The sequence below is a fragment of the Montipora capricornis genome, chromosome 14, assembly GCF_036669925.1.
Source record: "Montipora capricornis isolate CH-2021 chromosome 14, ASM3666992v2, whole genome shotgun sequence".
NCBI lineage: Eukaryota > Metazoa > Cnidaria > Anthozoa > Scleractinia > Acroporidae > Montipora > Montipora capricornis.
In genome coordinates, this window is record NC_090896.1 from 8707193 (window position 1) to 8734692 (window position 27500).

The window sequence follows — 27500 nt, forward strand, 5'->3', positions numbered from 1 at the left end:
ATAAATAATAAGTACTAGTAATTCACATAAATACAGCAACAAAAACAGCACCCATAACTTGGGGGACAACTGCTGTGTCCACCTGAAAACAACAGAAAATGTCATTAGATTAATGCACTCTAATGATTCTAGAGCTTGGATAACATACTGTATGTCCAGATTGCAAGCAACTAGATGTGCACAAAAAGTGTCTTCTTTTACTCCTTGTCATCAACTTTAAAATTACTTGTGTCTAGAACTACAGCTGTACTAACAGCTGTATTTAACATTGTAGTAACACAACTTTAAGGTAGGGCCACACCATCACTACAGGCACTTTCGGCAGAGAAAGTTGTTGTGTGAAATACATGTGGAGATGTAAAAAATGTACACATGGATATAATATTTTTTTTCCCAGAACAAAGACATAAGACCATCTGAATCACAGGATTCAAGAACAAGATAGCTGCATGTTTGATGGCCTCCCACGAGTAAAACTAACTTCTTAATGGCTTTTAAATATTCAATCTGGTCTGGCTACAAAATGGAAAAGATGATCACCAGAATAAACCAAATACATGAATCTCAGCTCAGTAGACAACTTTCTATAAAAGCAATCCAACCAAGATACAGTAGAAAAGTTGATCCCAATAAAGAACAACCACAGCAGGGTTTTCAATAATAATTAGTATTGTGCATTGGTGGTCAGCGTGACTCACCCCTACTTTTCATGAATTTGCCGCCTAAGTACTTTGATTGAGCAATGATCTGAAATTTTACAAATGTTATGATAAACATGAACCACAAAACACGAACCTCGGATTGGCCAAGCTTTGTTTATGAAAAAGCAAATTTATAAAGAATCTACATGTAAGTTGCTCAAATGCAGTGGAAACTCCGTTAGAGGAGCAATCATAAAATTCACCAGGGGAACATACCCTCATTCATGATTGTGCTTTTATTGAAAACCCTGCCAAAGATTAATGTAATAGAGGTTTTTACCACCAAAGCCATACTTGTTGGGTTTTATTTCTTACCATGTACGGAAAAATGGAAACAAAAGAACATGGATTACACCCTTCTGTGTAACGGCAAACCAGGTATGTACTGGCTTTGTCTTGGGAAATGTAGAGCCTAAAACCAGTAACAACAAGTGCTTAGAGGGTTAACAATTATAATATTTTGATGTGCTGCTACATCTACATCTACAGTTGTACATGTTCCAGCACTCAGCAAAGTCCTTTAATTTGACTTATCGCTATTTCTGCTGAGGTGGCCTCATACACCATTAGCCTTTGAAGAGACATCACTGCCAAGCCGGTCCCTTTTGCTGGAGAGAACAAGACATCCGCAACACTGCATGGGGACTCCATCCTCTACTCTTCTCTAATAGTGTGTGGGTTCTTTAACGTCCCACAAGGAACTTATTTGTGAGGCAAGGCCCGCTTTTTAGATTTTTTATCCGAGAAGACTCGAGTTGAAAGTCTAATCATTTGTAGATGAAATTACAAACTATTAGGCTCCTGTAAAAGAGTATCGATGATGACTTGGGGATACTCAGAAAAAAAAACTGTCAGTGTTCCTTTGCACATATGGGAGCTTTAAATAAGGCCCTTTAATAAACTAGGTTGACATTATGACAATACTGTCCTGCCGTACTGCTAGGATCTAAACTGTCAAGATGGAGCATGTTTGTGATTGCACTTCAAGAGATGTTACCCTAAAACTAACATTTATTTCGGCACAATCGTGAATACGCTTTATTTTGATCGTTTAGATGCTGTCACATAAACCTGCTTTACATATACCGTAATGGCCTAGCTCCCACGTGTGTCCTATACCTCAGTTGAAGAGCATGGATCCATACTAGAAATTGGAAGGTAATTATGCAGGAGGCTGTGAGTTCAAATACTCAGGACCCTTTACAGGAGAAAGTGCTGCCTTAGTGATGAAATCAGCATTAATGCTTAGACTTCCTACATGTAGTCTTCTCAGATAAGGACGATAAACTGCAGGCCCATCTCACAACACTTTAAATTTTGATTAATTCTCTGGGACATTAAAGAACACACACAAACACACTGTTCCTGAAAAGTAGGGCATAGTTTTGTGGTCAGCCCACATTTCTTTCCTTATTCATGGTCGAAGGAGATCACTTATTCAGTTGTGGAGGATGCCAGCGACACCTGTATATGATGATGTTCGGTCTCACCCATACTGTAGATTGATTGCTTGTAAAGTGCATTAATAACATTATGTAAAGGTAAAACGTGCTATATAAATTTATTAACATTTAAAAAAGAAACCCTCAGTCAGAGCCACAGCTTCAACCACAGCCAAAACACAGTCGAAACACTGGCTGGTCAGCCAACAAGCAAGGGAGAGACTGCAAATACTGTGGACGAGGGAATAAGCACAAGAAAGGAGAGTGCCCTACATCTGGAAAGATCTGTAAGACGTGTGGGAGCACCCACCCTGCAAGCTGAGTGCATGAGTTGCACAAAGATGCACAAACTTCATCCAAGGATGATCTCTCATTCACTTTAGAAGTCAGCATTGTCACTGTCAACAAGAAAAGTATCTCAACCCAGCCATGGAGATTGGAAAGAAAACACTGGGGATGCCACCAGACACTGGAGCATTCTGCAGTGTCCTACCCCACAGTTGCTTCCCAGCCAACACAGATATACAGACAGCAAAAAGAGCACTGTTACTTGTAAGTTGGACCACTGTATTTCGCTACTTATTGCCCTCCCCTGCTACCTAATTAAGAGCTTGCAGATTGTTCAGAATTGTGCTGCTCGGTTGGTTGTTAGTGGTTGTTAACACAACCCAGTTATGTCAGGGCTTCAACAGCTCTCAACGGTTCAGTTCCCCTGCATAATCTCTGTAATATGCTTGTACATGTATTCCTGCTTGCAGGCTTCGATCATCTGATAATTATCTTTTAAGTGCACCTCGGTACAATCTCAGAGTTATGGTCACCGTGGTAGAGCTTTTTCCGTTGTAGCTCCTAAATTGTGGAATAATTTGCCACTAGATATAAAGCTAAGCCCTCATGTGAATGTGTTTAAATCTCAGCTTAATCCATTGACTCCCACGTCTTCCCCATTGATGAGTTTAGGCTGGTTTGGGCATCAAAAGGGTTAAGACTTTTTAATTTTGTTCAAGTATAGTTATTATTAATAGGTATTTTTCTTGGATCTACATGTAGTTTTTACCAGTATTTTTTATAGCTTTACGGAGGCTCGAACCAGTTTCAAGTGACGCTCTAATTAGAACGATCAGCACCACAATGTTGTATCATGTATTGGCAACATTGTGGTTCCAAATGAAACACAAATTATTGCTGAACAAGATACTGTCACTATTGTGACGTAATACGGTAAGCCCTGTAAAAACACCCTTTATTTTGTCTTTAGTTGCTTATATCTCAAAAACGAACTCAGTGACCCCCATTTTTTATTTCTGAAAAGTAATCAGAAGGGCATGATGAAACTTTTTGCAAAGTTTAAAAAAAATCTGTGTAGCAGATTCAGAGCCACCTTAAATTTGTGATTTGTTTCAGAATCAGTACAGTGTATGATAATAAAGTATTATCTTAAGATAATGCATGTAATTATTCAATCGGAGGACGAGGACGACTACAAGTAATGGTTTTCCATTCTGAGCATGCACAGCTCGAAAAATGACAGCTACATACAGTAGCCTCCAAACCTTATGTGCAAGCTCAGTACACAAAACTTGCACTCATACTAGCATCCTGGCCCTCCGATATAAAGGTCCCTATTAATACAGTGACAAAGATATCACAAAATGAATCAAGAAAACACTTTAACCATGCATGTCCAGCACAATTCTCTCAGGAACCTAAAAATAACCCAAAGCTCTTAGTACCGGTAATATTGCTCATCTTTGAAAAAGAAAAAAAAACATACCACTGACAAGATCTACATCAATCAGCTCTGGTTTTAGTCCTCCTGGCTTTTTGGGAACATGAATAAAGCCCTGTAAAATGGAGAACATGAGTTTAACATCAGCTCAACTCAGCTCAGCTCACTTGTAAAAGTATGGTGCAAACAAACATGTACATATACCCATGGATGCCAACAGAGTATTTTCATAAACAATGCATTAAGCTTGTACAGTACAGAAGTTTCACCCTTTCACTCCCAAGAGTGACACTGTCTCATAGATTTTACTCTGTCTAATAACGCCAGACGATTTTACTGGTCAATGGGGAACCCCACGGGGGTGAAAGGGTAATAACAACAGCTAGATTCACTCAAAAACTATGTCCCCATTAACCCTTTCACTCCCAAGAGTGACACTTATAGATTTTACTCTGTCTAACGCCAGACGATTTTACACGTCAATGGGAAACCCCACGGGGGTGAAAGGGTTAAATAAAGTAATTCCATTTTGATGTAAAACAGTTATTATAACTTTTAAAATTAATTGCCTTCTCCTCAATGTAAACCGGGCCAAGCTCAAAATATCGAGAGTACAGAAGGAAAATGTTAAAACTGGAGACTCAGAATAAAAAACCACAAAGCACGTCCAGATATTACATGTAAGTGTGTTTACCCAAATGCAATCCATTGCAATCCTCCCCAGTTTTGTCCATCCTTGTCCCTTCTTAGCTTTCCTGTGTTTTGCTTGAGTTCTTCTTTAGTTTTGAGCCGTTATTTTGTTATTTCAGTTAATTCTATGACCATTTGATCAATGCTGAGATTGCCTAAAATTGCGTGATCTAGCCCCTTTAAGTTTATAGATCCAGTTGGGAACAAATTTAAAGTTGCAAGATTTGCCATCGATACAATCGATTTGTGAATAAATCGCACTGCTGAGAGCCAATCAGATTGCAAGGATCACTGGTGATTTCTACACTGTAAATGGATGATAATACTGTATACGTATAAACAATTATTTACATGTAATGTATAATACAGTATAACCAACAAGAAATAATAATTATTAACAAATAATAATAATTATTATTGTTTATATTAATTTATTATAACTATCATTAAATATATTTTAGCCTAATCATCATGATAACGTGATCTTACAGATTCTTGTTCTTGTTCCTCAAATGTTCTTTCCCATGATGCTTTGTCATATTTGCCAAGCTTATGAAAAAAAGGAAAACTAGATTAAACAATGAATAGCCCTTTTCACGGTTAGTTTTTCTCATTTGCGTTGCAATACAAATGAGAGCTAAGCTGTTAAATAAAACCAGGTCAATGTGACAAAAAAATTGTCCCGCAATAATTTTTGCTAGAACTGAAATCCTCAAAACTGTGTATTCTTGCCATTGATTGCAGAAATGAATGGCCAAGAGGAAAATTAATAACTGGCAGGTAGAAAAGTCAGGCCTGAATCAACTCTGATTGTTCACCTTGGATCAAGTGAAAAAAAAAATTTGTCTGATTTCGCCAACGTTAGCTTAAAGATTAAGGCTAGGGTGATTTTTCAAGGCCTTAATTTTTTTTCTAGTACATCAATCCAAGGTGAGCAATCCGAGTTGATCTGGTCCAACTTTTGTTCCTGCCTATTAAACCCTGCCTGATAGACAAAATGAAGGATGACGTGATATTTTTTTCAATTGGAAGAATTATTTGTCACTGCCATATCCACCTTTGAAGAGGTGTGATGGGTTGCAGCGTTATGTGTGGAAATAATAAGATCCCAATCAATTATAATTTGTGGACCCAACATTGACTTTTGACGAGGTTTATGTGCGGTTGACAATAATAATTTTATTCACAATGGGTCCTTATCATTGATTAAAAAATTAATGTTTCCCTAATAGTGGGAGGCATAATTATTAATAAATTATTAATTAGTTATTTTTGCAAAAGATACCATATATAGAATTTTGTGGGCATGTGGGTACCCTACCCTTTCAACTAAATCATTAATTGTGTAGTTCATTAAAAATAGATCTTTGGCTTCTAACTTGAAAAGCATAAACTTTAAGTTTTATCTTAAAATTTACATATATACATTGTACATGTAAGGTCTCCAGAATTTCTCCCATTTGTTTTAAACAAACTCAAATTGGACTGTCGTTTAATTCACAAAATCAGTTGTAAATAAATTATAGTTTAATTATGTGGGTCAAATCCTTAGTAAGAGTAAGTTGATTATTAGCCTTGGCAAAACCATATGAGATAACTACATTTGATTAAAATATCCTTTCAAAATAAATGCCATGCTTTTAGCACTGACCCTTTGTTTAATATCCAGCTCAAAACACTGAAAAATTAAAGGCATACAGTCAAGTCTATTGTTGGTGTTTTACGGTTGAAGCTCAGGATAAAACACACACTGATACATGTTAGTATTACTGTAGCACTGTACTACAGCTATATAAATACTCATAATATCCCTGTCATCTCAAGAAGACTTCAGTTGAGTTTTAACTAAAATAAAGAAAAATTAGCTCACGATTTCATATCCACATTGAAAATTTATAATAATAAGTGTCTTAATTTTTTAATGGACCCTTTTTTGAAGATTCAATCCATTTCCTGATATTTATCTCCACATCCTTAGCAACAGCCAGTGTCATGACAAATGCCTTGAATGCACTTAAAATGTATTTGGATCTTTGTAAAAAAATTATAGTTATTATTATTCTTAGACATTACACAAAGAGGCCATTTTCAAGTTCATGCCTGCCTCCTATTCAAAGTGAGTCTATGTGCGAAGTATTTGTCATGGTAATAATTTAGTTCTACTTTTCATAATTATGAATGAAAACTAATTTTCATGAGAAAAACTTCACTCTTAGACTCGCTTTGAAAAGGAGGCAGACATGAACTCGGAAATGGCCTATTAATTAATAGATGAAGGGGTTGGATCCTAGAAAATTTGTGGTCACACGGTCGGTACCAAATGACACATAAAAATCCTCCTCATTTTTCTCCTCATCTTTCTCCTTATTGAAGTACAGCTGACAATAACAAGGCCCTCCCACGGTTTTGCGGAGAACAAGGGAACAATTTGAACTGGGAAACAATGACCAAATATCTTAGGGGACAAGGGAACAAACAGTTTTAGGGGTTCAAAAAGCAGAGAACAAGTTTGCGAGTAATTTCAGGAACAAGGGTTACACAAACAAAATAATTTTTAAAGGGAGGGCCTCAATACTAAAGCTCTCCATTTAAGCTATGGTTAATAACTAAACCTGATTTCTCACTTTGTTCATATATTTAAACTAACAACGATTTTACTCATCAATGGGGAACCCCCAGGAGTCAACGGATTAACTATGATATTTTTCCTTTGTCTAGAGCGAAGATATCATTGACGTCACCTACACATGTATTGTCATTAATGTTCAACCAGAGCCTCATTGGCTGTTCTTGTGGTTGGCACATTTGAATAACAAAAACAGTGTTTGTAAACGGATATCTTCCCATAAAGAAGTGTTCCTTAATTGACAAGAGAATAGCCCAAAATTAAGGTTAAATTGCAAGAACAAATGGATTGAATTAATTAATCAACAATGATGAATCAGGATGACACAGTCAACATTGGTTAGTGCTTTATAAATCAAATATAAGCAAGTTATAGCTAATTTTCATTTAGAAGTGGCCCTTCATTCCCTCTCAATCAAATGAAGTCAATATTAAAAGGTAAAATATCACGTAAAAATGCAATTTGGATAAAACATAATTATTGATGAAATAAGTTCAGTTAACAACAAAAAAATAATATTGACTTTGTTTTCTTCTCAAAGAGAAAACGACATGCCAGAAACCTTCTTCATCAAACAATTAAAGATTCGTTTTTGTTACAGGTAAGCTTTTAATATACACAATTAATAGCAGCTGTTAATAATATTCGTATGTAATTGACGATAATTATGACAGAGCATGGATACTAACTTTTTTTTTTTTTTTGGTAGAAAAAAAAAAGCAAAAGATGTTAAAGGTATAAGCTTACTGAAAAGATCGCCTAAATTCTTTTGGTATTTTGATTGAATTTTTCATTTTCTTAAATTCTCTAAGGAAGTCCCTGCTTTATCAAACGATGTCATAGGAGACCCGTGTCACCACACGTAAATATTGAAAAGAAATTGTGAAAAGATGTTAAAGATACACAGAAAGATTAGAAAAATTATTTTGGATTTCCATATTCCTAGTGGAATTCGAAGTCCAGCTTTGTTAAAACACACAAGACTATTGCTCGTATCACTAAAATGTAAATAATGAAAGGAAATTGTCATTCCAAGAAAACCAGTACAGTGCATGTTGGATACAAAGACACGAACTCAGTTCGTTTATGTACAAAACGAATGGTCTTACCTTTTCTTGAAGCCAGGATATGCTTTGGTCAAAAGCCATTCAGCTCTCGTCAAACCGAGAGCAAGTCGACAAAGACGAACTCTGTGACAGTGTACCGGTAAGCTCTAACATACAACAGTATTTTCACCTGTACCGGTTGAGTAGAGGAGAAATGAGGTATTTTCTAGACATGCCAGGCCACTGAAAACACTTTCAAGAAAACGTTTGAAGGAACTAAGTGCGTTTAAAGAATACGCAGTGTTTTGACGCCAAAACAGCGTTAAAAACGTGAATCTTTCCTGTGCTTATTGAAAGTGCTTAGACCCCAGGTCTCGTCGTCGTTCTCGGTCACATCACGCTGCTGGTCACGATACGTTACATATCACGTTTCTGACACGCTTGCGTACTAAATGTGGCAATTTCAACAAAATGATTTTCACATTCATCATTCAAACTAGACAATAGCAACAACCAAATACCAATATGACCATTTTGGTCGAAATTTGATAGTTATTATTTTTTTTTTTTTCATCAACCGAAGCTAATACCTACAATTTTTAGAATCTCAGAAAACAATACCATGTCGTAACAAAATTCTGTTGAACGTCCTTGAATTTAAACTTAAATTTAAGTTCGAAGTTACAATGGTAAGCATCATTTCCTCTTCAGATGCAGATTTTTTCCTCTGGGGGAGATTTCACGCAATGATCCCTTATATAGCGTGACGAACCCATGAGCTCCGTTTGCCAGGATAAATCTCTCAATTTTTTTTCGGGTAGACTAAAATGGCAGAGTACAAACGAACCATTATTATTCCCATTAGACCTTGGTAATTAGGAATTGTTATGTTCGCGCTTTGTTCTTTCACGTTTTTATGGATTTAATTGTTAAACGTATTTTAGTATTTAAACGGTAGATATACGCATCTTTTTTATCCCCTAAAGTTTTTCATGTGTTCGGATTTCTCTAGCTGAAAGTCTAGTGATCCGAAAATTATAGGGATCAAAACTAACCTTTTCGAAAATTTCAGCCATTTAAAAAGGCTCCCGAAAATTCTTGGTGAGCTCTCTAGGGTAAAAATCCGTTAAAAATGGGCAATTATACCATTTTTTAGATGTTCGAAAATCCTAGGACAGACAGGCAAGCAAGAAATTTTACAACAAATGTTCCGAAAATTCTAGATCTCAAATCGTCTTCCGAACAGATGTTTTCCGAAAATTGACGTTGCGTGCCCCTGAGTATATGAAAGACCAGCATTTTTTTCTCTGTAAAAAAGAAACAACCTCCCGAATAAAACGTACGTACCTTTCTCGACTCCCCCGGTTTGCTATGCAATACCCGATCCAACGGAAAAGCTTCCGGTTGGACCACAGGCGCCCAAGCTCACAACGCGATTTTGCAATGCATAACTATTGAGAGTGTATGAACGAGTACTGATTTCACTATATCAGCAATGGCTAATGAATGGACACAAAACAAAAGTGAACAACATATTTGAGGTAGGGAAAGTTTATTGCGAGAGAAAGACGTTCAGTTTCAACTTAATTTTTAACTCTTTTCATCGTTAAAATCTCTTACTACTTATAGTTATGCATTGCAAAATCGCGTTGTGAGCTTGGGGCACCTGTGGTTAGACTGGAAAAAGAACGGAACAGATGATTTTACAGTGAAATCGTTTCAGGTCAAATTATTTTTTCCACATTAGCACATTACTACGGAATTTAAGAAACGAACAGGATTGGAGCCTGATAAGCAACATTTTGCGCAAATTCACTAGAGTCTTGATTATTACTCGTCCCAACAGCCCGCTTTTCTTTTGGTCAGTGACCAATAGCCAACACAGTCAAAGCAGGGAGTCCGCGAATCACAAACTTCCGGTTCTTCTGCGCATTCTCAGAAATTTGAAACTATAACGGTTGTCAACATTCTCATTCCCAGACTCTTCGTTTCTTTTGGTAACGTGATAGGAGAAACATAACGTCGAGTGAAGGCGAGTGGCTCTGGGGACGAGAATGGGCCGTCAACCGTTTACACATTATACCACTACTGCGACTGCGTGTTTTTTTAGCTGCGGCCAGAATCCGTGTTCTTGGCTCTAACCAAAAGAAAGAGGACTGAAATCGGGGGCCCATCACCCGGAGCCTCCATCCAGACTATATCCTAGGGTCAACCTTTGCCCGTATCTTTTTATTTTTTGAATATTTTGTGAGATGAACGCGATCACTGGTGCGTGGCTTCTTGTGACGTAATACAAAAACCTTGTTCTGATTGGACGGCATAATGCATTCGCGGGAATTCCAACGTCTAAAAATAAGAAGATATGGGGCAAAGGTTGTCTCCAAGGGTTCATATGGGAGATTGAGGCTCCGGGTGATGGGCTCCTGCTGAAATTAAGTTAATCAGTCTAGAATCTTGGACAAAATAAAATTAAAAATTAGTACCCCCCTTCCCCCAAAATCAATGACGAATCCGCGCACAAGTTGAAGCCCCCTATTTTTTCATCATTGGAAATGGGGGGAGGGGTGGACTTCATTTACCATTTGAAATGTCCAAGAAAGACCAATTAAAATGCAGTCCGAAACGAAAGGCATCATCTCGAGGCTCTGGGGAATAAATATAAGGATTTGTATGAGCAGAAACCCATAAGAGTTGAAACGTGTAACGAGCGTTCACAGCTTCCGAATATTCAGTGCGAACTGATTGGTTGAATGTTTCAGTGCTAACTACCATATTTGGAAACCCCTCGCTCTTGTTGTTCCAAATATGGTACTCAGCAAGTTGAATATTCAGAAGCTTGTTTCGGAGCACACAAGGGGCCGTTACACGTTTCAACCCTTATGGGTTTCTGGTATGAGTTTATTCCCCAGAGCCTCGAGATGATGCCTTTTGTTTCGTACTGAATTTTAATATATCGAAATTGGTCTATAGGCCACTTGGGATAATACCATAATACTTTTTGTTTGTCCCCCCAAATTTTGCATAAGCATTGATTTTGTTTTCTCTTGGCACTACAATGGTCCCAGGAGAAACCGGAAACAATGCTTAAGCAAAATTTGGGGGGACAAACAAAGAGTATTATGGTATTTTCTGAAGTGACCTATTGCAGAAGTTAGATGCACGCTGTTTTCAATAAGCGTCACAAAGTGTCCCCTTACTCTTTTCCCCAGCGAGTCCAGAAATAAATACAGAAAATTAACCTCACGAATTGTCCTCTAACCTTTGCTCCAAGAGTAGAAATAGACCGTTTACTATTTGTCAACACAAACTGTTGTGTAAGGGTATAAAAAAGAGGGGAATAGTCCAGTCCTTAGAACTCAACATTTAATAACATCAGCCAATATAGCGGAAAACCAGCACAGACTAAGCGCAAGGTCTCAATTTACCCACGATTCTTTTGGGGCTCGTAAAATAATAATTAACAAGATACGACTCAAACCGAAAATTACGGTTGGAAATTCAATGGTACAGCTCATTCCACCGGAAAGTTTCCGAAAAAGATTGAAATCCTCAGACGTATTCCTCTTTTGCCGTTCCAACCGAAATGACCGGAAAAATCCTGTACCATTGGGCTCCCACTCGACCTGGTTCACCTCGGTCCCTTTTCCCGCCTTACCACACTACAGATGCAGCCGCCATTTTGATTTGTTGACTTTTTTTTCCGCCGCGAGAGACTCGGGTCTGGCGAAAAGCCACACCGGGAAAATCCTGTACCATTACGAGCGTTCCATTCCAACCGGATTTTCCGTGCAAATGGTAGACGCCCATTAACAGCTGCATTTACCCTGACCTAATACTACGTCAACGATAACCCTGACACTCACCTGAAAATAGGAAGCAAATACTTAATCTCGTATCCAGATCTCACTCTGTCACTGGAAATGGAAGATCTGGGTACGAGATTAGCAAATACTAAGATTTAACGGGACACTTCATGTTAGATAACAACACTGGGCGTGGTTAGTGCGCTCGACTCCGGATCGAGTGGTCCGGGTTCGGGGCCTGGCCGGGGACGTTGTGTTGTGTTCTTGGGCAAGACACTTTACTCTCACGGTGCCTTTCTTCACCCAAGTGTATAAATGGGTACTGGCGAATTTAATGCTGGGGGTAACCCTGCGATGGACTAGCATCCCATCCAGGGGGGAGTAGAAATACTCCTAGTCTCTTCATGCTACAGAAACCGGAGATAAGCGCCGGCCTGATGGGCCTTCTAGGCTCGTAAGCAGACTTCACCTTTACCATTACTAACAAGGACGTGACCTTAAAAAATTCCAAGTTTTGACTTGACAACAACATGAGCATACAATCGTGAGTTCTTTATTTTCTATCCTTACTTCAAAACCGTTGTTACTACTCTACCAATAGAATACTTCACCCAAATCGTACAGAGTAAATGACATGAAAAAATAGTCAAGTGAAGCTATGACCCTCGCAGTAATTAAAGCAATTTTAGCAATTGCTTAGAGAAGCCTGAAAAATTCAGACCCTGTAATGCTGTTAAAGAAAGGAGAAATTGATAGCGTTACTCTTAATAATAAAAATATATTCTAGGTACAAAAATTTATCTATAAAATATTTCATTTATCTAAACGATTTGATTATTTAATGAAATAGAAAAAAATGATGCAATTATAAGACTGCAACACTATAGCACTGAAAGAATCGAAAAGGTGAATTTGAAAGCGCTGGCATTACATTACATACAGATCGTTGGTAATGTTGGACGATCTGTTAACCGTTCCAACAATATTGCCCAATATTAATTGAATGAAAAAGGTTTTCTCAGCGTCATTCAATACGAAATAGAAGACTTGAAACAATATTAGCCAACATAAATCGGACGAAAAATCTCGGTCCAACGTCATCCAAAATCATCATCATCCTAAAATATCTAACAATATTGGCCAACGTTAACAACAATCGGTCAAACAAATGTTGGCCTTACGTCATCCAGCATGAACTGCTTAAGGAACCAACATAGTTAACCAGTATAATTAACTGGTTTGAAAAATGTTGGCCCAACGTTTGCCTGTATGAGAAGCATAACAAAGTCAACTTAGATTGGTCAATCACGACAGACAATCAAATGAGCGAACATGATATGATTTCTTTGGCTTTTACCTCTGATTGGTTGAAAATCTGATGAGAGATTCTCTAAAGGTACCCATGATTCATGAATTGACAATCAATTAAAATGCATTCTTGGATTCGTCTTAACCTATTCAAAACGTGAGACTAAACTTTCTCAGTTCTAAGGTTACGTCACATCCCTCTGTAAGAGCCTTTTCCGACAGATCCACCACCGCTATTCCAATAAGGCGATTGCGGGCGCGCCCCACGGTGAACCCACGATCACTCTTGACAGCGACCTCTATCTGCATTTCTCGCAGTTGATCAAGGCCCACGAAGTATTCGAAGGTCTCGTTGAAAACTCCCTCCAAGGTTCCTCTCAGCTGTTTTGTGACGCGCCGGGTTCGTTTGGAACGGTCTGGTAACAAGTATACACGAACCAATGGATTGGTCTTTTCGGGCGAGTCACGTGACACAAGGTCTTTGACTCGTTTTATGATGACGTAAAGACGATTCTTCAGATGGCTGTATCTGTAAACCAAAAGAGGATCCTTTAATAGCCATAGCCAAATACACAATTCAGCACTGAGTTATTCGAAGCTCAATTAGCAATAGTATTTGTCTCATCCAACAAACCCGTTTCTCGAAGTCCCGAAAACTCTTCGGGCCCGAAAAGTCATTTGTGAAACTGCCAACCACTAGTTTTGGTAAATCCTATCCGTTCTTGAGATACAAAGGAAGTATTTTCGTATTTTCAGTATTGGACTAGAACTAGCTTGCGATGGAGGGTAATGCGGGGGAATATATTAAAGAGTAGTTTCATTAGAAAATATTTCCCCGCATTAGCCTCCATTGCAAGCTAGTTCCAGTCCAATACTGAGAATATGAATATGGTCTATTGTGACACCCGAAAATGGCCCGTAAACTTTCGGGACTTTAGAGAAAAGGGCCCTTGGTCTCATCCAATATGGCACCCATGACGTAACCTGCAATCCATCTTTGCGGGAAGCTGTTAACAAATTTGCCCCACCAGCAAAAAAATGTCATGTTCTGATCAAAACTGGTTATTGAAAGTGAATTGTACAATCAAATATCTACTTAAATTTGAGCTCAATTTACCAAATGATCTTTTGGCAAATTAAACTTAGAATTGGGATCCATTGGGATGTATTGACCGAATGCAAAAATGGCCGCCAACAAATTATTCTTTTGTATTTGTGTTAGTTAGCCTAACTAGCCTCGTTTTTCTTTCAATTTTACGCGTGTGACCGAGGCTAGTTAGGCTAATTAACACAAAGACAAAAGAATAATTTGTTGGCGGCCATTTTTGCATTCGGTCAATAGGTTCACCTAGAGCTTTTGCCATCGCAATAATATGTCGGGTTTTGATGACCAATATTTGCTCATTATAAAATCACGAGAGATTAAAATAGGGACATTTCTTAAGTTTTGTTTAATAAGTTTTTTTATTTTTTTATTTTTGGAGTCGATTTGTGCCTTTTGGACTTAAATCGGACAAACGGTGACGTCATCGGATATTCTCGCACACAGAGCGTGCGTCAACTAATATGTATTTTCATTTTAAAGTACGGGCAAAGGTTTTTACTATCAACCATCCTAAACTTACTTCAGTTGCAGTTCCACATGTCCCCTGCTGGTCAGATCATCATCAGACCCCCCATAGTGGCTGTCTACACCATAGATACTTCCGTCATAAGTACTTCCGGTATCCGAGTCTCTATCATGTTCACCGTTTTCTTTCGGTTCTTGATCGTCACCATCTGCGCTTATGATAACGGCAGGAATTAGACGGGACTGGGGAACCTTGACCGAGGAATCAACTTCGGTAACGCCAGAGGTAGTCCTGGAACAGAACGAAAACGAAAAGTTGGCACCGTCATTTAACGACAGTATAATTAATGTATTATTTATTAAGTTCTACTTAAACTTCGACCAGGAGCTTATCCCCAGGAGCGAACATGTGGCCTGTTACCCTCACTTTGAGCGCTCGTTTCTGTCATATTAATAATAATGTCCTCCATGTTTTTTTTTGGTTAATTTTATGCATACGTGACGTAAAGAATGACACTCTACGTTGATTGGCTGAGAGGCGCTATACTTTGGCGCGAAAGTTGGGGTCCTCCTTCAATGGGCCATTTCCGAGTTACTGTTTGTCTCGGTTTCGAAGTGAGTCTTGGTGCTCAACTATTGTAAGGGAAATGAGTTTGATTTGCATACGAATACGCCACTTATTTCCATTTGAATGGTTGTGAACCAGGACTCGCTTTGAAACTGAGGCATGTAGCAACTTGGAAATGGGCTATTACATTCTCTATTATGAGGGCGATTGTTTTGCGTTTACGTTTTTAAAGTGTCAAAAGTACTTCTCTAGTGTCTTGGTTTTTGAATTATTTGCGATTAATTTTACGCGTTTTCAAGAGCTCAACGCCGGCGGTCAGTGTTCACTCTCAACAAAGACAAGTTGTAACTCGCTTCGAAAATGAGATGTGGCAGTCTTGGCAGTATCTGGGCGAAAATCAACAGTCTTTTCAATTGAAATTAGTGCTTTTCACGAAAGAGACGAGAGCACAAACGACAGGGGTTGAACCTTGGAAAGGAAGGGCAACTGAAAAAACTTGCGGATACGTTATTGTATATGCTTGGTTTCGCGCTGTTGTCAACTCGATTGGCACAAAAGCGTTAAAGAAGCAATGGCAAACAAAAGCGCAAAGCGTTCGTTAAAGTTAAAAGTCTTTTTTTCTTGCACCCGAGCCACATTTTCTTCTTTCTGCGCTTACGTTTGCGTCTGTATCAACGTCGTCGGAGCTTGTGCCTTCAATGTAGGCCACAATGCCTTCATAGTTCCCCTATCCTAGATAAAATCTTAGTCATTCTCGGGGACATTTTTGTTTCTCAGCATTACAGAATAATGAAGTGCGCGCCTTACAGAAGAAGACAACACAAAGTTTCTTCTTCAATCTAAAAACAAATAAACCTATTTACAACATTAGACTTGGGGTTATAACCAGGGATAATGCCCGTCCGCTTGAGAAGAGTGGTGAGGAGACACTTTGTGACGATTATATCCAGGTTTTCTGAGCATAAATTACGTTCAGTTAAGAAGAATTTGAAGGGTGGAGGGACAATTCACGATATTTTTCAAACAGTAATTGGATGTGATATCGTTTTGACCAGGATTTTTTCTGCACATAGGATTATTTGAACGTGACACGAGAGTGAAGTTTACCTATTTAAAAAAAAGGGACATCACGAGGAACAATTTTGTCAAAAGCAAAATTTAAAAAAAGAAAATGTATTTATTTGTTGCAAATTGGCACTTTTGGCCAAGCTTTCAAACGTAAAATTCAAAAGAATATTTAACCTTGAACAAAGCCAAAAGGGCCATTTGCAATCAAACAGAAGAATCCTAAAATACTAAAATGGCGGCCATTTAGGAATAAGGTGTATGTCTCTTTTTCAAAGTATTTATATAATTAAGAATTTTTAGGATTTTACTCCTTTTCAGACACCTATATTTACACTTATTATAAGGACGGAAGTGTTTTACCGGAAACTAAAACACTTGTAAAATCAATACAAGCACTACGTATATCCGGGAACCGAGTGGCGTATTTTTCGTATGTAACACGAGAGCTTGTATTGAGCAATGACGTCACGATTCTCGCCTTTTTTGTTTGTATTAATACCCAGTATTTGTATCAAAGCCTGCTTTTCAATCTCTACTATGTATATTTATTGTCCATATAATAAACAGTCCAGTCCATGTATAATAAACAGTGGTATTTCATGGATAAGGAGCGTCAAGGAGAGATCGCAAAACCAAGAAACTCCGAGGTTTTCTATATGCGATCAGTGCATGGTTATAGACCACTTTCATAAATGGTGACCTACTTTATATTCTTTTGTATTTATTTTAATTAGACCTACTGCCCTCGTTTTGAAACAAATATTCTTTTGAAATTTGCTCGTCGTAGCGAGGCTCGTAGGGCTTATTAGCATTAAAACAAAAGAATATTTTATTTGGCCGCCATTATGAAAGAGGTCTATTTTAACGTTTCCAGAGATTGTATGAACGAGGGTTTCGGTTTTCATCGTTCTCCGTGAAGACGTGCAGGTCTAAGCATTTGAAGTAGCGATTATAAAAGCAGTACTTCAAAACTGGCAAAAGGCTCCATTCCACAGTTCATGAATTGAAAATTAAAGTATTCCAATCTGTTTGCAGAGTTAGAATAAGACTGGTTCAGAACAAGTGACAGAGGAACAATGAAGACAAAGGATTACACCTCCGAAAGGATTGCAGCCTAAATTAAATTAATGGCGAGGGGGTGGGGTGGGGGGGGGAGGGGAGGGCTGGAGGTTCTAGAATCTAGGATGTCAGATACAATGTAGAGAACTCTCCAACCTTTATGCAAAATTTATCCTTCCACGGCCCTCAAACTACTCGAACAAAACAAGGGAAACAGTCAAGAATCCAAAAAGAGTCGTTCACTTTGACCAGAACGCTGAGACGCTGAGACGTGGGCTCAATTGCAATAACAGCTATTCCGCTAACTCAATGTTGTACCCAGTTCAAACCCTTTGGGAATAAAACGTTTTATTCCAGGTATTACCAGATCATTTAAATATCATGCAAATTAAATTGGGTAAAACATTGAGTTAGCCGAATTGGTCTATTTATGGCTCCTGTTTGCAGCAAACTTCCAATTACTAGTTCCTAGTTAACTATTAGTTGAAAAACCCACAGCGTTTCTTAGCAACCTGTTATAGTTTTGGCCACCTCTTGGCAACCAGCTGACTCTGCCCACACAGTAACTCAGAGAAACACACATGAAGCTTAACATGTTAATTTAATCAGCATTTCGTTACATTTCAATGCACTCGAACAGTCAGCTATTACATGGCTTGGTTATAAAAGTTAACTTAATTATAGAAATTATTTTTGTTATCACACAGAGTACAGGTATATTAGAGAATAGAAAAAGTCTCAAAATATTTGATAGCAGAGATAAAGGCGGCTAGTTAAGGCTGATTGTGCTAAAGTGCGCTGTCTACTCCTGAACGATAAATTTTGACCCGTTCTCACGTGAAAATGCTGCAAACGAGCACTCTTAGCCTATTAACTAAAGCAAAAGACACCACATCTCTGCGCGCAATGACGTTTGGGAACACCTGGATTCAAAAACCGTTTCGACCGCCAGGTCAGAGCTAAAGAATTATACTTCGTATTAGTTTCGGAAATATCTAAGAAGAGTGTCCTTCAGAGAGGATAGAATCTTCTGAAATTGCTTTAGCCAAATACAACCGACACTGGCAATCCAATTAGCCGTTGAATGCTTTGCGGACTCGTATAATTAAGCTGAATGGAATTTATGCACAATGACTTTAAGAAATTACCTAATACGGGTCCTGAAACCTTTGTGATATTCCTCTAACTTATGCCTCCTATTAATTCATTGTGTTTCCATCTCAAACTGCATAATTATGCCATTCCGCAAACTCACGGCACTTTTTATCCTCACCACAAATGAGCCAATTAGAGCGAGAGGAAAATGCATGAAGCTGGCGCAAAGCGCGCGAAAACAACGGCGAGAAAGACACAGACGAGATTGTGTTTTCCTCACATTGGATCTGCCCGAAGCGCAAGATTTGTAAAGCCGCAGAAATCAGTAAGTTACTTTCAACACCAAACAAAAGCCACTTTAAAGACTTGTGATAGACGTAAAAACCTTTAGAGAGCATCAAAATGACGTTTACAGGAAGCAACTACTGTCCACCTTATAGCTCTCCAAACCTTCTTCGAGAGCATCCATAATTCGGTATACACACAGCTTGTTACAAAAAAAGAGTGTTATAAAATTAATGCATTTTCACCAAAGCAAGAGAAAGGTTTCGTTCATCCGCGTCCTCAACAAGATTACAATGCACATTCGCACGAACTAAATTGGAATTTTCAGGGACTCTATTAGAACTACATATACTGGCGTTTCTAGAATCCCATGTGTTTGCATGACGTCACTTCCGCTATGTCGGTATTCCAAACAAATCCCTTTCGAATTCGCTTCTATTCTTATGAAACTATTTTCCTTTGATTCATTATAAATACATGGTCGCACATCACGTGATTCACTACAAATATTAATTAATAGCCCCAGAAGCCCACTCGCACACCCTCTGTCGCGAGAATTAACTATTACCCCTTTCTACGGTGTATTTTTTTTATTTAATTTCTCAAGCTTATTGCTTGTTTTTCAAAGATATCCGCTCATTTACCTGCGTTATTTTGGCATAAAAAGGAATTTTGATCAATTACAAATGGCAACACTCACAAGGTCAAAACAAAGAAGCGGTAGCGAAAATAAACTAAAATTAAGTGAATTTCTTCGATTTTTTCCGTTTCTTTTGCGAGTAGATTTTATAAGCGTCTCTTAAACGTCTTTCAAAGTTAAGCAGTACTTTGAGAAGAAAGCGAGGGGAAGGGAGTGGAGAAGCTGCCTTACACTCCTTCTCTTTCACATCTCAGTTTACGGTTGAACAGAGTACCTTGACAAAAATATTTTCTTTCAAGATTTTAAATACAAAAATACCTGTGGCCAATTCAACTGACAAAAATATTCCCTTACAATTACGAAAAAAATCCAAATATTACAGTTCACAATTTACGAATGATTTACCTCGCTCCAGTATTGCTCTGCTTGAGGATCTTCAGAGTGAAGCGACAAGTCAGTGTGGTCTTCTCGCCTGACTTCTCCAAGGGGAAATTTTCTTCAATAGTAAGGTCTTGTTTGTTCATCAAACTGCGGATTTTGAGGGACATCCGGCCCAAGAGCTTGGTTCCTTTAGCTTCCACGATCTTGATCACAGCTTCCTGTCCCTCGGGATCTCCCACAAGGAATCGAAGGGCCTGTTTCCATTCCAGGTCTTCTCCGCTTCTCGTGCATTGAAAGGTTTGCAAAGTGCTCTCACCCACGGTTATCTCGCAGTAGACACTACGCAACGCCCCTTCTCTACCACTGGTCACTGGCACATCGGACGCTGATATGGGCTTGACAATGAGCGCTACCACAGAATGGCCGTTCTCAAGGGGAGGAGACAGATCTGATGGCGAAGAACTGAGGGCAAACCAGGACAGTTGCAGACGAATCCTTCCTTGTTTTACCCCCTCCAGATGCAGCCACATATCACGGTGGCCCGTCTCCACAACAGGTGCTATATTAGTGTCGACCGAACCAATCTTTGTATCTTTCGTCGTAGTATTTTCATCGTAGACGATTGCCTCGACTCGCTGCCCTTCGGCATTGTCGACAAACGCTTCGAAGGTCTCGTTCCATTCCGGGTTGAGGTTATTTTGTACGATCTTGGTACGAAAGCTTTGTGCACCCACTCGAATGACCACATAAGGATCCGATTTTCCCTTTTTCAAGATGCCGATGTCTTTCGCGAGCAGGTCTTTCGCTTCCACGACTTTCACTCGAAGGACACCTTCGGGGATCGGGTACTGCAAATCGCTGGCATCGACTCCTGCAGCGAGAGGCACAACAACTCGGTTCGGCAGCACGACAAACGATGAGACGGCATCGCCCGTGATTCGGCGGAGAGAACTTTTAAGTCCGGGAAAATCTAGAACATTCAGTAGATTAGTCAAGTCGAATTTCAACTTCGGCCTGTTCAAGAAAAACACAGTCACTCCACCGATAGGATTGTATTCCGAAACAAGTGGTTTGAAAATAACTCGGAGAATACCACGGACTTCGATGTTGGACATTCCCAGCTTGAACTTTTTGACTGACAACTCTATCGTGGCGTCGCCATTGTAACACAAATCCATGTCGAAAATAAATTCCGACTTCCTGTCTTCCTTACTCTTATAAGAGGTGACATTTGCCACGTATGGCGGCGTGTTCCCGAGGTCGATCGTCTCGAAATACAGCGTGCTTAAGGCATTCGGCATGTTTTTCTGCATTTCGGGCTCCACGTTTTCCTTGATAATTTTGCATACCATCTCATTTACGTACGGCCACATTTGATCCATGATGCGATTCACCCACTCCGCTTGTTCTTTTTGAGGTAAACAGACCCATGATGGAAGATCTTTCACTTTGTCGATGAAAGAGGACTTTAAAGCCTTCTCCATGCGCTCTCTTCGTTTTTCCTTCTTGTCCATTTGAAACTCCCAGCCAACGAAGATCATTAAGATCATGATTATCCAGGCAAAGCTGAAATGAAAATGGCCGACCAGCCATAACGCAAATGAAACGCCGAAAAGCAGCAAAAACTCGCTCCTCTGGTCGCGAGACATGTGCCGAAAATTGTACCAGATTCTCTTGTAAGCTGGCTTTGGCTCGAGTGTAACGGGCTCAACCTTCTCCTCCAACTTGCAACTCATTTTGTCCGTGCAGAAATGAAAGCTCTCTTGTGGGATGTGTTGCGAGAACGAAAATTCTCGAACTCGCTTTGAATTCTGTCCTGGCTGGGAGAAAGCTTTCAAAGACAGAGGCGGAAACTAGAGATTCCTAAAAGCGGCTCCTTGATGTTTCGTTTGTGCAAAACTTATTGCATTGCCGAACAAAATGTTCGCAGTTTGTTTAAAACTACGCCCCAGAGCTGCCGAGAGACAAAATAGGAATTTATATCTTGTTTATGGGGCACTTTTAAGTCTATTGTGTTTATGAAAATCAATAAATCAATCAACCAATCACATACGACATATCTAAAGATCAATACATTGAAAAGGTAACGCGTGGCAAACCAAGGATGAACTAATTAGCAATTTCGTCGTTCACAATTTTGCTCTTCCGAATATTTGATCTAAGACTTGAAAATCACTCACTCAAAAGGTTTTACGCCGCTCAAGGCATTACAAGGAAATTAATCTTTGGCGATATTCAGCCCATCAAATATGTTATGATAGAGAACAGATCCGACCTTCGGGGAGTCCAAGAAACCATGTCACACAATTTATAGGTTATTTGTTTATGCAGTCCTATTTACATATTTCTTTATTTCAATTCATGTCATACTTGAACAAGTGAAAAATAAATGAAGGCCAATGGATGAAATACAGAGTCCTGGGTGCCGTTTCTCGAAAGTCCCGAAATTTTACGGGCCATTTTTGGGTGTCACAATTCCCTTTATAACTCAAGAACGGAGAGCATTTAATTCGTTAAACTTCACAGTTATTTTTCTTTTTGTTACTTTGAAAACATGTTAAAAGATCGGCTTTCCAAAACAAGCGGTTGGCAATTTCACAGATGGCTTAACTAATTGCGCTTTACTGAAGAGAATTTGAGCTTGGAGCTCTACGAATGTTCTCCGGTGAAAGATTCCAAGTATGAACATTTCTATAAAAATAACTAAATTTAAGAGCCTTTGTTTTAGCATATCTCTTCCTTTATTAACATAAATCATCATATTGCCATAACTGACATTGATGACAGGGTGAGTTTTAACCAAGATTTTAACAACATACTTAGAGCGCTTACCAGGCCGAGAGTCAGTCAAGAACGTTTTTATTTTGCTCACTTAATTTGTTTTTGTGAGTAGGATAAATACAGGTAAAAGAAATTTAAAGTGTAGTCTGAATACTTGGGGACGTTTTTTTTATTGCATGAAACACCCTCATGCTGAAGAACAGCTCAAATTGCAAAGAATGACGGAGTTTCCGGTGCCGCTGTAGTCTGACTGGAATTCTCTAGCAACATGTGGCCGGTTAGGCAGCGATGTCTCAAAACAGATACCTCCAGAAATGCAGGCAATGGCAAAAATAGCAAATTTGGTGAAATTGCGCTATTAAAGAGGGCGTCGTGTGGTGGATTTGACAGAATTCGCCGAATCCTCCATTTTCCCCATTATCTGCATTTGTGGACGTAAGTGTCTCAAAAAAATTATGGTGTATGAAGCCACTTAATTTTAAGGCAGCAAGAAGTCAAGAGGGATTTAGCCGAGTGCAGGAACATGTAGGTGCAGAAGTGTTCGGGACACTTTAATCATTGTTTGTCGCTGACAGTTTAAAATTCATCAGGGAAATTACTGATACCGCCGTCCAGAAGAAGGCAAGGCTACAAAGCCTAGGGTAACCACGATTTGTGAGAAGGCACCAATTTTCTATAATCCTCATAAAGTCGAACAGTGTAACCATGACACTGCAGATGTAGCCACAATCAGTGGCAAAAGTCTTGGGAGACTTACACTTTGAAGTTGGTTTTCTTACTGAGTTTTGACTAATTGACCCCTCCCCCCCTCACCCCCCTCCCCCCCCCCCACCCGAACAATGTTGCCAACAGTGAACCGACATTTTCTTGTATTTGAACATTGATTGGGGGAAGGGGGGACTTGTATTTTGAAGTTTTGAAGCCTTAAGTGGAATGTTGACAGTTATGCTTAGTTTCTGACGTCTACGGGATTTTCAGGCCCATCATATCCTACCGTTAGTGTCCAGGCCCCCCTGACTACTTTTGCCACTGATTGTACAGAGGAAGTCTAAGCGTGGTAGTCCATAGCCTGGGTAGTAAGCATTTCCGAGGGGGTTTCATGGAACAAAAAGAAGCGGCCTTTTCGATGGCGCAGTTGACAGAGAATTGCTGTCGCCCCAGTTTTTGCTCGGTCAAAACATCGCGATCGAACGCTGAGCCATCTTCTCGGTCTGTTTGTCAATTCTGTGAACTGAACCCTTGAACAGCCTTTCCCATGCCCCTCTCGATTGCTTCGTCTGTTTCATACATTGTAATAAGGACGCCAATGGGCACCCAACGTCAATTTTCGGAAAATATCTGTTCAGAAGACGATTTGAGATCTAGAATTTTCCAAACATTTGTTGTAAAATTTCTTGCTTGCCTGCCTGTCCTAGGAGTTTCGAACATCTACAAAATGGTATAATTGCCCATTTTTAATGGGTTTTTACCCTAAAAAGGTCACCTAGAATTTTCGAGAGCCTTTTTTCTGGCTGAAAATTTCGAAAAGGTTAGTTTTAATCCCTATAATTTTCAGATCACTACACTTTCAGCTAGAAAATCCGAACAGATGAAAAAATTTTAGGGGATAAAAATATGCCTATATCTACCGTTTGACAATGCTATGTTTAAGTGGTTTTGAACTATATTCTCGTTGGGTGCCCCTGACGCCTTATGTGACAGAGTGGATTCCTGGGGGCCTAAACATGAAATGAATTCCTTTTACATCCATGACTGTTTGGGACAACAATAATAAGCCCTGGCTTCCGATTCACTAAGTTGAAGGAGCATCACCCGCACTTCGAAATTCACTACTGACCGTTCTTTTAAGCTCTGGCGGTTTCCTGGGAAACTAACTGTAAGTTAGGCATGAAGACTGCAAAATGGATTTCCAGAAGCGAAGTCGAAGTTTCTAGTTTAGTTTTTCAAATAACCGATAAATTTCATGTGATGTTAGGAAATCGCAAGTGAATAAAAGTTTTACATGTAAAGGGTATTAGTGCAAAAGTTCTGATGCTTTTCAATTTAATTTCCTTCGATATTTCATCAAGTGATGTATTTGCACATGTAAATATAGATCGCTAAATAAGTACGACACTTGCACGCTCGAATAATGGCATAAAAAAAACATTCTTTGTACTCAAAATAAATAATCAAAATTTCATTGCTTTGATTTGACGCGGGGAACAAAATCATTCAGTGGTGCGTGCATCCTGCGGTGTGAGATGAAAGATAAAAGATACCAAGTCCTTTACGATTGGTTGATCGTTTCCAGATGTCTGTTTTTCAACGAATAGAATTTTCCTGCTGCGTTTTGTTTAAAACATCTGGAGACGTGAAGCAAACTTATAAGGCAAAGAGAAAATTGCATGCAAATGATGGTAAATAAGATTCACAACAGCCCGCGAGGAAACTTGACATTGCTGGTGTATATATGCTTGCATTTTAGGTATAGAGGGGAGAGTGATTAAACATACATTTTTAAGGTAAGAAATTGTGAATCTGCCGTTTGAAAACATTTCGTTGCGAAAAGTCTATTTTTGCTCCGAATTTATGGTATCTCTGATAGACTGCTTAATTTTAGATTCTCAAGGAGTAAATTTGAAATCGTATGATATCATCGCAGTTGAGGAAATGAAATCGAATGTAATTGTTGCTGATTTTCATATTGCAGGCAGATCTGAGACCATTGCCAGATTACGAAAAATGCGAGATAAAAGCAGCCCGATCTTACGAAGATTAGTCCAAGCTTTCTCGAAGAATTATCAAAGGCGACTTTTCTTTTATTTAATTGTGGCTTCCATGCTGTGGTTATGGGGAAGATGGGATATGAGCTTTGCGTGGATTTTGGTGATAATTTCAATCTATTTACTAGGGGAATATCGTTCGCAAGAAAGAAAACGAAAGCGGCGTACATTCCATCAATTGTCGGACGAATCGAACTTCTCGAAAGTCGGTTCTTTCAAGTTACCGCCCCAGCATCTTACAGACAAGGAGAAAGCGGCGTGGATCAATGAAATAATTTATAGATCATGGTCGTCGATCAAGGGATTGACACGAAGTATCTTGATCGAACATGTGGAGCCAGAACTACAGAAAAGGCTCCCAGCGGCGTTGAAGAGTTTGCGTTTTGACAAGATTGAACTCGGCAAAATACCACCGTATATCGGAAATATAACTTCGTACGGTCGCCAGGGCAACAGCCGGCCTTCCGAATATATGATGGATGTCGATCTGTTTTACAAAGGCGATGCACAAGTGAAATTTACCGTGAAAAATGTGAAAATGGGAATTACGGATTTCCAAGTTCACGGAACGCTTCGAATCATTTTAAAACCCTTGTTTTCCTTTCCGCCAATCATCGGTGGAGTTACGGTATTTTTCCTTAAGAGGCCGAGCATTGCTTTTAATTTGACCAATATGCTGAATGTACTGGAGATTCCCGGACTGAATAAAACCCTGCGGCATATCGTTGATGACGTCATAGCTGCCAATGTTGTCCTTCCCAATAGGATTGCAATTCCATTGGCGGGAAGAGTGGACGTCAGCGACTTGCAATACCCGGTCCCCGAGGGACTGCTACGCGTCCATTTAGTAGAAGCGAGGGAACTGGTAGCTTCAGATGCTTCATTAATCGGTTCGGGTTCCTCAGATCCCTACGCAGTCCTTGAGGTCGGCGCTCAAACATTTCGCACCGAAACGAAGAAAAATGATTTGAACCCAGTATGGCAGGAGACGTTCGAAGCATTCGTGGACAATTCAGAAGGACAAGAATTGCAAATTTCCCTTTATGACAATGATGTCACTTCAAAAGATACAATACTCGGCAAGGTTAATTTGAACATCTGTTCTGTCGTCGAAGGGGGCGCCCTGGACATTTGGATGCCTCTAAGTAAGGCCAAACAAGGTAAAGTCCACTTGAAGGTTGACTGGTTTGCCCTCAGTAGTCACCCCCTTCATTTCAGATACACCAAAGAACCCGAAAGCGTAGCAGTCTTGATAGTCAAGTTGATCAAGGTGACGAATCTCCCAAGCCGTAAGAAATCCGCATTGACAAGAAAGGTGCATTGTGTGGTGACTGTAGGAAAAAACTCCCTATCTAGCGCATGCGCGAATGGAGATGAGCCAACATGGAATGAATCACTGCAATTTTTGTTGACTGATCCGCATGAAGAAGCCCGTGTTGAAATCATGGAAGGCGATTCTTCTGTGGGGTTTGTGTTGTTCACTGCTAGAAAGCTCATAGAACTGCAAGACATGACTTTGCAGGACACTTTTCCATTGCAAAGCACCACTGCCGGAAACGGAAATGGGAGCTGCGTAACATGTAAGTTTGTTCTGCGTGCTTTAAAGGCTGTGGGCGCCCCCGGTGCTTCCGGTTTCTTGAAGACTGACCGGAAGTTTCAAGCATGCGATGATAACGACCACTGTCCTCAAAGGCTGGACACACCGACAATGATCCCGGAAGTTGATGGTCATGGTTCCTCTTTATCCACTGAGAATTTCAGCGGTGGATCAACTGAGAAGGCGTCAACTTCCGGTTCTGGTTCAGTATGTAATTCCTCGCCAAGTGGTAGCATTATTGATGAGGGCTCTAAGGGGCAAGATCTCGATGTCTCGGGACTAGATTACCTCTCCCGAGGAGAAGTCTCATTGAGTTTGATCTACAATCATCGAAGAAACCGCCTCA

The 27500-nt window shown here is 39.5% G+C and overlaps 3 protein-coding genes across 3 annotated transcripts in view; 1 reads left to right on the top strand and 2 right to left on the bottom strand.

Annotated features, from left to right (window-relative positions):
- Nucleotides 1–8584, bottom strand: part of LOC138032844 (protein PHTF2-like) — a 47347-nt gene extending 38763 nt beyond the window's left edge. Inside the window, exons 1-5 of the mRNA XM_068880555.1 lie at nt 8298–8584; nt 5052–5111; nt 3918–3987; nt 1017–1113; nt 1–82 (exon numbers count right to left, since the gene is read on the bottom strand). The exon at nt 1–82 is cut by the window's left edge and continues 27 nt beyond it. Of these exons, the coding sequence (XP_068736656.1) occupies nt 1–82; nt 1017–1113; nt 3918–3987; nt 5052–5111; nt 8298–8336 (348 nt within the window). The 5' untranslated portion in view covers nt 8337–8584. The remainder of the gene's footprint in view (nt 83–1016; nt 1114–3917; nt 3988–5051; nt 5112–8297) is intronic.
- A 3983-nt stretch (nt 8585–12567) lies between these two features.
- LOC138033775 (extended synaptotagmin-3-like) lies at nt 12568–21981 on the bottom strand. The gene is made up of 3 exons (XM_068881589.1): nt 20036–21981; nt 14971–15207; nt 12568–13874 (listed from the first exon to the last, which is right to left on the bottom strand). The coding sequence occupies exons 1-3, from the start codon at nt 21745–21747 to the stop codon at nt 13496–13498; spliced, it is 2328 nt and encodes a 775-aa protein (XP_068737690.1). The 5' UTR covers nt 21748–21981; the 3' UTR covers nt 12568–13495.
- Nucleotides 21982–24992: 3011 nt separating this feature from the next.
- LOC138032350 (extended synaptotagmin-3-like) overlaps nt 24993–27500 on the top strand; it is a 3552-nt gene continuing 1044 nt past the window's right edge. Inside the window, exons 1-2 of the mRNA XM_068880009.1 lie at nt 24993–25296; nt 25485–27500. The exon at nt 25485–27500 is cut by the window's right edge and continues 1044 nt beyond it. Of these exons, the coding sequence (XP_068736110.1) occupies nt 25517–27500 (1984 nt within the window). The 5' untranslated portion in view covers nt 24993–25296; nt 25485–25516. The remainder of the gene's footprint in view (nt 25297–25484) is intronic.